At 35.7% G+C, this 9914-nt stretch overlaps 1 protein-coding gene across 1 annotated transcript in view; it reads right to left on the minus strand.

Moving 5' to 3' along the window:
• The window catches only part of CRMP1 (collapsin response mediator protein 1), an 87191-nt gene that overhangs the window by 34823 nt on the left and 42454 nt on the right, over nt 1-9914 (minus strand). The window contains exon 4 of the mRNA XM_044680432.1: nt 2213-2377. Coding sequence (XP_044536367.1) covers nt 2213-2377 — 165 coding nt within the window. The remainder of the gene's footprint in view (nt 1-2212; nt 2378-9914) is intronic.

Here is a 9914-nt window from a genome sequence, read left to right on the forward strand (position 1 = left end):
TAATATATATATATATATATATATATATATATATATATACACACACACACACACACACACACATACATACAAACCCTGGTTCAGTGACCTTTTCCAAATATCATAGTTGCTCCCTTTAAAGACTATCCCTCAGGGGTCTTTACCAGACTGATCATCCAATTAAGTGCCAAGAGGGAATGGCACCGTCAGTACTTCTGAGACCTTATGGTGACTCAGTATATTTCTCTGACTGACGTTAAAATCCCTGGGCACAACTATATTAACTATATTCATTGGCCACCACCCTGGATAGAACCTTGGACAGCTTCCCTTAAAGAAATATGAACAGATGAACATATTCTCTGGGAAGTTCCTGTTGCAACTTTCTGCCAAGATGACCTATTTCGTTATTTATCCCCACAGTCAATAAGCATGTCCTTGTTTTTTGTTGATATATTTATATGTATGGATGCATAGTGTAATTAGTTTTTGCAAGAAGTCATCTCGGGCAAACAGTTGCCAGTTTATAGTTCAGATTTTGGAATTCCCAGAGCTGGCATGAGCTGGCATGAGACTGGAAAAGACTGTTGGAGCAACCCCTATAAATAAGAGACCCCTATAAATAAGAGATCTCACTGAGTGGCTTGTCAGTTAGATTGGTACTCTGATTCAGTTTGCATAGGCAGATATCAACTCCTGCCTGTGACTAATCTCAAAAGCTTTTAAAACCATCTATACAATCGCAGTCAGAACAGTACAATGAATTTCACCAAGAAGGCACTGAGTTATTAACATCAAGGATTTAGTTAGCTGATCCTAATTGTCATGTGAGAATCTCAGTGCCCACCTTACTGGCCTGTTGTAAAGAGGGACACTGTCCAGCTGCTGATTTACCAGAAAAAGCCTGTGCAATTTCTCCATCCTTACATTTCTGGCTGAGCTAGCTAGTTTGAGAGTCATTGTTTCAAGGATGTCATATTCAGTGGGAAAAAATTGTTTTCTGTTTAGTTAGTGGCTCTCTCATGTTTTACACCCTATGGGCAGGGGTGTACAGATTATGGGTACAACTAATTCCTCAGAATGTCCTCAGTCTGGTCACCTCGTACAACAGTGGCTGACCATCAGCATAGCAAAAGTGATTTCTTTCATTCCTACAGGTGGGGCTGTATTACTCTAGGTTTTCCAAGGATTGTGGGCAATCAAAAATCTATTTAAGCATCACTGTGGCATACATTATAAAACCAAAAGGAGTATTGAAGCCCTAAAACATCAGGCTAAAGAAATAGTGTAAATCAATAAAAAACTAAGAGAGGGTCAGACTCTGGATGCACACGCTATCATGCAGCTAGAGATCATAGAGGGACAACAAACAAACACTAGTATTGTCAAGGAAGACAATCCAAGCATTGACAAAGGGGCAGAAGCCACAGTTTCAATTCTCCCTATCTGTGATAGGAGGATCATACAGCCAGATTCTGGAATTTACACATGAAGGGATACAAACCTTTCATGGGCAATGACTTGGAGATCTTAAGATGCAGGTTTCCTAAATTCTATTTGGACCCCCATCAGAACATAAAGGAAATGAAAAGGGCAATTATTTAACCCTGCTTTTGAATACCTGGAATTTTTGTTGAAAGAGTTTTAATCCCCAAGGAGAAAGCCAAATTTATAGAAGAGACCAGGAGCAATCCCAATCTTGCCTCCTAGCCTACAGAATACTGGGACTTGGAGCTTAGTTCTCACGCAAATATGGCTTATCTCAAAAGATGTAGGGAAGATTTGAGAGAGGCAATGTGGTTGCATGCCTGTCACCCAAATGCCTTGAGCAAATATGAAAAACTGAGGCAAGGGGAAGATTTATATATATTTGTGTATGCATAAAGATGTATATATATTGATGGGTTATGAGATCTACAATGGATCTTAGAAGACATCTCATCTATCTATCTCTGATTTTACTAATGGGGAAACCGATGGTTAGAGAGGAAAATGGTTCTCCCACGGTCACACAAGTGATTAAAAAGTAGAACCAAGATTGTAGCTCAGGCATCCTAGGTCAAGATCACTTTTTTTCTTATTTTAGATGCTCAGAAAAGACTTGCTAATACTGTATTAGCATTAGCAATTATTAGCAATAATAATGCATTAGACCCTAAGATATGGAACAAATTATGATTGTCTCCTCTAAGTTCACTCAGGGAAAACAAGCCATTCCTAGTTTACAACTGACCTTTGTCTTGCACCAGCATATCCAGCTCTTCTCGGATCCCATCATACCAGCTGGTGATGTCCACGTGGAGAGAGTAATCACAGCAGGATTTGGTGTCGGCAGCCTCATGCCATTTTTCAAAGGTGGCGAGTAAACTGGCACCAGGTTCAGGAAGAACATGGTCAACTAGAAAAGAATGCAGAATTCATTGTCAAAGCCAATCCAGGACACAAAACACTTAGTGTAGGGAGATGAAGGAGTTAATGTTTTTACTTCAAAAAAATATTCGTTCATGAACAAACATACTCTTAGCAACTCTTGTTCCCCTACTCCGAGGTTCTATTTTTTCTTGCAAATGTTACTTCAGTACTTCAGCAGCTTCCTAGGTATGCGCTCTCTCCAACTCTAGTTTTATGCACACCCGATCTATCCTGCACATGGCACTAAATCATTCTTTTCTTCTTCTCACTCTTGTACTAAAAATCTATCCATGGTTCTCCACTGACTAGAAAAAAAAAGTCCTGTCTCCTCATCCTATCATTCAAGGTGCTGTATAATCTGGCCCCAACTTTCCTATACAACCTTATCACAAAATATTATAAACAGAAAAATCTTTATAAATGATCAAATCTATACAAAATATTTTACAGATAAGGAAACTGAAGCTCAACAATCCCTCAGGCACATAGTTTGCAAGATTCCACTAAAAATGTTCTATCTTACTTATTGTTCAGTGCTGTCTGACTCTTCCTGACTCTGTTTCAGGTTTTCTTTGCAAAGATATTGGAGTTGTTTGCCACTTCCTTCTCCAACTCATTTTACAGATAAGGAAAAAGGGATTTGAGACAAACAGGGATGAATGACTTGCCTAAGGTCATGCTACTAGTGAGTATCTGAAGCCATATTTGAACTCAGGAAGATGAGCCCGACACCTAGCACATTGTGCCACCTAACTTAGTCAAGTCCATCTAATTATCCTCTAACCACTCCCTACGATATGATCATTCTTATCTAAATGCTTTTATTGATTTGCTTCCAACTTGCTGGAATTCACTTTCTCTCTGGATTCAGCAAATATTTAGTAAGTGCCTAATATCTGCAAAATACAGTATGAGTCTCTGGAAATAGAAAGAAAAAACAAAACAAGAAAAAGTCACTGCCTGCCTCAAGCTGCTTACATTCTAATAGAGAATACTTAATAAACCACTAAGTCACTGGTTTTGTATGTGTATGTGTGTGTGTATGTGTGTGTAAGCACTTGAATTTTGAGGAAGGAGAAACTGTAATTACTAAGGTAGTCAGACAAGATGCTCCAGAAGAGCTAGCACCTGGGATGAATCAAAAAGGGATTTAAGCTTTCTAAGAGGCATAATAGGTAAGGAAATAGTTGGACATGGGGGTCAGCATGCATGAAGACACACAGGTAAGGGGAAGGAAGAATGTTAAATTCAAGTAACAGTTAGAAATTCAGGTTAGGTGGCAAATATTGTGCTTGGAGGGAGTACTATGAACTGTCTGGAAAGGTAGACTAGAGCAAGATTGTTAAAAAAAAAAGATAGTTGAGGAATTCACAGTTTATTTTCTAGGCAAAGTAAGCCTCTGAAGTTTTTGAGTGGAGAGTGATATGGTCACATTTATGCATTAGGGAAATTATTTTGACAGTTGCCTGTAGGATGAATTAGATAAAGGAATGTCTGAAAATATGGAGATCAATTAGGACAATCTTGCAATAATCTAAGTGAAAGAAGATGAGTGATGGTGGCCATGTGACTAGAGAGAACGAAACAGATGCAATAAATGGCGTTAGAATTGATAAGACATCAAAACTGATTGGATATGGGAGGGTGAGAAAGAGAAAATAGAAGATGATTTTCAGGCTATGAAATTGGGGTAAAAAGATGGTGGTATCCTCAACAACAGTGAGGAAGTTTAAAAGAGGGATGAGTTTAGTGAGGGAGATAATAAATATGGTTCTAGCCTGATTAGATATACAATGCATACAGGAAATCTAAGTAGAAATGATAATGAAGATTTGGAGTGTAGGAAGCAAATTAAAACAGAATATGTAAATTTGGTAGACATCTATGTAGAGATGATACCTGCAACTTTGGGAGCTGAGAAAATCACCACCATCACCTGTCCAACTAAAAGAGGAAGGGGATGGAAACACTCTTCTAGTTATTTTCTTATATTAAATTTTATTTTTCTTATTAAGAGAAAAAATATATTTTATCTCCCTTCCACCTTCCACTCCACTGGAGAAAAGAAAAAAATCCTCATAACAAATGAGCATAGTAGAGCAACCTAAATTTCTTCCTTCTCTTTGAAAAATCCATGTGTAGGACACATGACAAAACCAGTGGAAATGTGCATCGGCCATGGGTGGGGGGAGTGTAGGGGGTGAAGGGGCAAGTAGGAGCATGAATCATGTAACCATGTTAAAAATGATTTTTAATAAATGTTTAAATTAAAAAAAATCCATGTGTATCTACAACCCTGGAGTTATGACTTAAGAATTATGGTCTCAATTTGTATAAATCATTTTTATGAATCAAGTTATTAATTTCTCATAAAATTCGTGTGTTTCTACTTCTTTTTTGAGAAATTCATGTTTTATTTAATAAATATAGCCCTATTGGGGCCCCTAAATAATACCCTAACTAGCCCACTGTTTCAAGATTCCAAGAACTGCCATCTGAAAAGTATATATTCTCTATCTCTGTCTTTGTCTCTCTCTCTACATATATATATATACATATATACATATATATAAATATAAACATATATTTACATATATACATATATACATATATACACATAATATAAGTAAAGATATATGCCTAGTTTCTGGGAAGCATTGATTTCATAGTGGAATTATTTCATAATATTGATGCCAAAGAACAGGACAAATATACTCATATTCAGACAATGGCGTACAAAGGACACAACTCCAATGTCATTCCTTCCATTAGGTATTCCCTAATTCCCCTCTGGCCAGCAATGTTCTCTTTCTCCTCAAATGTACTTAGATATCTGCTTGCTCTTCTTTTGGACATTTTTTTTAAATTTTTATTATAGTTATTCGTTCATGTTATACCTCCCTTGATGGACACTATACTCCTATAAGGTGGGGACTGTCTTGGTTATAGTTACATTTATTATGACCAATGCTTAATATGGCACATCACATAATTCAAGCCTTTGATAATATTTGTTGGATTCAACTGATATTTTTATAATCTTTTGTGCCTTTCAAAGAGCAGGCAATCGATAAATATTGATCAGTTCAGTAGCCTGCTATGAGTATTCCTTTAAGATTCTTTCACTTTACTTCTATAATTGCAAACATCCCTTAGCTTTCTCACAAGCCTGAATGTCTATTCCAGCCAAAAGATGCTCTTCCTTTCCCCCCTCCCCACCTCCTGCTACCTTAAATCTAACCAGTCTAGAATCATATTTATCATCTTCCTCACTAAACCCATCCCTCTTCCAAACTTCTTCATGCTGTTGAGGATACCAGCATCCTTTTACCCCAATTTCGTAGACTGATGGTCATCTGATTACTTTCTCTTTCTTACTCTTTCCTATAAGATTGAATGTGAATGCCCAGGAATCACAGGCACAGGTGCTTTAGTGGTAAAGGGCCATGGCAAAAGTTTCAGGACACAAATTCTCATGGTAATAAGGCTATCTGCAGAAAAGCAGTCAGACCCCCATAACGCCCCCCCACACACACACACACATACACACACACACACACACACTCTAGGCTGACTGGAAGAAACCATCTGGCTTACACAATGATAGTCAGGGCATCGTAATGGAAGGTTTTCAATGGTAACTGTGACTTCTTTTTAAAAACAGATTTTAAATGCTTTATCAGTTGAATCAAAACAAGAGATTCTGAAGAGATTTTGAGGTCTAAATTCTTCCTCTTTGAAGACATTTGCCTTTCACTGTTAGTAAATTCAGATATCCTTTCTACTTAGTGACTTTCCCCAACACAGTTTCAATATATCATGGGTTGGCATAATAAATTAAATGGGAATCTTTGGGGAGTTTTGGGGAAAACACAGACAACACACAAAGGTCCACAAATAACACACAAAAAAGTTTAGAAACTTAGAAATTCATAACATATATGTATAGTATTATATAATTTCAACATATGATTTCTTAATATCATAAATAAACACAATTTTTAAAAAGTAAGAGTAAGCAAAAAGTTAAAGTTTGGGAAAAACCTGTGAATGATATGGACACACAAAAGCTATAAATGTAAAGATAAACATAACATTTTTAGTAACTCATAATGCATATAAGTTACTATAAATACCCCATAAAAGAAAAAGGGGGAAATCTAGACTTCTCTGGTATGAAAGAAGGGCCAAAAATTTTCATGCGGGTTTTCCAGATTATAGCAATGCCATGCTCTTAACCCTCACCTTACAGAAAGGATACCTGGATATACTATTGTAGTAAATATGGGCTTCATTGATAAAAATTTACATAATTTGGACATGATCATGGACAAGATAAGTATTTGTATGACACCTATTATGTCCTAGACACTGGATTAAGTGCTCTTTCTAGATATCATCTTATTCTGAAAAGTAGGTACCATTATCATCGTTATAGTATAGTTGAAAAAATTGAAGCAAACAGAAGTAAATCAGTGTAACACTGCTAGTAAAGTATCTGAGATCTGATTTGAACAGAGACCTTCCTGACTCAAGACCCGGAGGTTTAATGGCATTTCTTCTATAAAGTGTTCCCTGACTTCCCTCTAGTCAGAGATGTTCTCTCTCTCATCAAAAATACCTTGATATCTATTCATTCCTATTTTAGGCATTCACCTTTTTTCTATTTTTATCATAGTTATGTATTCATGTTATCCTCCCTTAACAGATAATATATATTTATACTACCAGCTATCTAATAATTCTAGAGTAAAAACTGAAAATAGTTTCATTCAATTGGAAATCATAACTGTTTGATGAACCAATCTCATTCTTCTTCTTAATAATATTTCACATCTCATTTTAATCTATAATTTGATGAATCTATATTTGGAAATGATATAAAGCAATTCTCAGTAAGATAAAAATCATAAACTTCTATAGCAAAAAAAGCCATTGAAATATAAAATATCTAATGTTGGTGCCAGGAGAGTTCTTAGAACACAGAAAGTCAGAGCTTAAAGGAATCAACCAACATCAAGTCTTCAACTTTTTTTCATGGATAAAGAAACTAAGCCTCAGGGAGGGAAAAGACATATCCCAGAACATTAGAAGTTAGTGGCAAAACTGTCTTTTGAACAGTGTTCAGTTTACATGTAATTGATTTAATTCAAACAAAAATCTTTCTTTACAAATATTCTTTAACTCAGACATCTCAGTAAGTTTAACTGTGTTGATTCATTGCTTCCAAGTTAACAAGCTTTTACTGAACTAACAAATAAAGGGAAGTTTGAACAAAAATAATATTTTCTCTTATAACATATCTGGTTTCTCTTTGGTTAAGAAGTCAAGAAATTATTATTTTAATAATGAAAATTATTTTAATATCCAGCATTTATATAGTGCAATAAAGTTTGCAAAGCTCTTTGTAAATATTATTTGAATTGAGGTATTCTTTATTCCAGGACCCAGTGCTCTCTCTACTATACTACCTTCTTCCTTCCTTCCTCCATCTCTGCTTCCCTCCTTTCCTTACTTCCCTTCCCCCTCTTCAACAGCAACATAAAGCTCTCTAGAGACTATTTTTGTCTATATCATCCAAGTCAATATAAGGAGTCTTTCCGAAGACTCTGTAACCCCAAATTTTTCATTTCCCTGAAATAATGCAATCAATTAATCAATAAATACTAGTGGGCTTGAGACTGGATGCTCTGTAATTCCAAGTTACTGACTGAGGACTTACTTTTGTCTGTTTTTACCTGTAGTAGAAAGGAATGATCCCACTGCTACAGCTACTCATAGATTGAGGGTTACTATCTCTTTTCATTGTTCAGTCATTTTTCAGTCCTGTCAACTCTTCATGAGCCCATTTGGGGTTTTCTTGACAAAGATACTGGAGTTCCTTGCCATTTCCTTCTCCACATGATTTTATAGATGAGGAAACTGAGGCAAATAGGGTTAAATGACTGGCCCAAGGTCACATAGCCAGTAAGTGTTTGAGGTTAGATCTGAACTCCAAATGATGAGTCTTCCTGACTGCAGACCTAGCACTCTATCCACTAGCCACCTAATTTCCCTTCCTTTACATAACTGAAAAAGTTGTCAGATCTAGTGAGTCTGAAGGTATCAGATGTCACAGTTAAAAGATCACAGCTAATGCTCACCTTAGGGAATGCTCAATCAAGATGATCAAGCTTCAGTTTCCAATTGGCTTTCCAAACTAGGAATAACTGTTTAAGTAATTGCTTCAGCTTTAAATAAGGTTCATAAACCTAGGAAAAATGCATTTTCCAAGGCTTATTTCCCCAATGTAAAATAACTAATGAAATGCAAAAACGTAGATATTACTAAGCCTAATTCTAACAAAATCTTTCCTAAAAACAATTAGCCATCAGAAGAGAAAGCTTTATAGAAGCAGCCACCATGAAATTGTCTTTTGTTCATTCCTTTCTCCAAACACAAGTAGTTCTTAATATACTTTATTTACTATAAAGAGTACAATATTTAAATACAATAAAAAGCTATTTTCAGCCACTTTTTGCTCATTAATACTACAGTGAAATTATTTTTTTAAGTCTAGTGTCAGAAGAAAAAAACACGTCCAGTTTTGAGCAAATTACATTTTGCTGGACTTTTAAGTGGAAGATATCAGATAGGAGGAGGCAGAACATGAACTACTTTTTGATGGTCACCATCCATACAGAAACTCCAAGAGTTCCATGTGAAATACCTGAACCATCTTTCTTTTATTAGTAATAAGTAAAACTAACTATATTCCAATATGCCAAAAGGCTTGGAAGTTGAGGTGTCTAGAGATCCTTCTGGTCTTTGCACCCTCAGAATCTCTAAAATTCCTTGAGGTTGAAATTTCCTTTTTCTAATTGTATCTATATACAAATAAATACAAATATCTGTATATGAACAAGTATATATAAATATATATCCATACATAATAAATATATATAAATACCCATATATAAACAAGTATATACAAATATATAATTATGCAAATATATTCATATATAAACAAACATGTATACGTATGTAAATAAATATATACTAATATATTAATATATAAACACATATATATAATAACTATATACACATATGTATATGTATATATAAAATACGTATTTACTATGATGGCCCATTTCCCTCAATTTTCCCTGCCACTATATTTGCTGTGCTGACTTAGACATAATACAGTGTAAAGCCCACACCATGTGTGCAAACAGAGACCCACATACTGAGCAGCAGTTTTCCTTAAGATGATTAAATGATAAAAGGAGGCAATTACTCCCATCACTCTCCTCAATCACACCCTTATTTGGCTGTATTCAAAACAGCTCCAGTCCTTTTTCTAGCAACAGGTGGTGAGAGCAATGACTATATCAATATTCATGACATACCAGCAAAGCCTTGTTGCTATAGCTAGTGTTTTGCTCTTAGGAAGATTAGCTGAGTAGACCCATCCTCTTTAAATTGGGGGGGGGGGGAGGGGGAATGAACACAGTACTGGAGGCAACAGCAACCAATACTCTTTG

This window comes from Gracilinanus agilis, chromosome 6 (genome assembly GCF_016433145.1).
Source record: "Gracilinanus agilis isolate LMUSP501 chromosome 6, AgileGrace, whole genome shotgun sequence".
In the NCBI taxonomy this organism is placed as follows: domain Eukaryota; kingdom Metazoa; phylum Chordata; class Mammalia; order Didelphimorphia; family Didelphidae; genus Gracilinanus; species Gracilinanus agilis.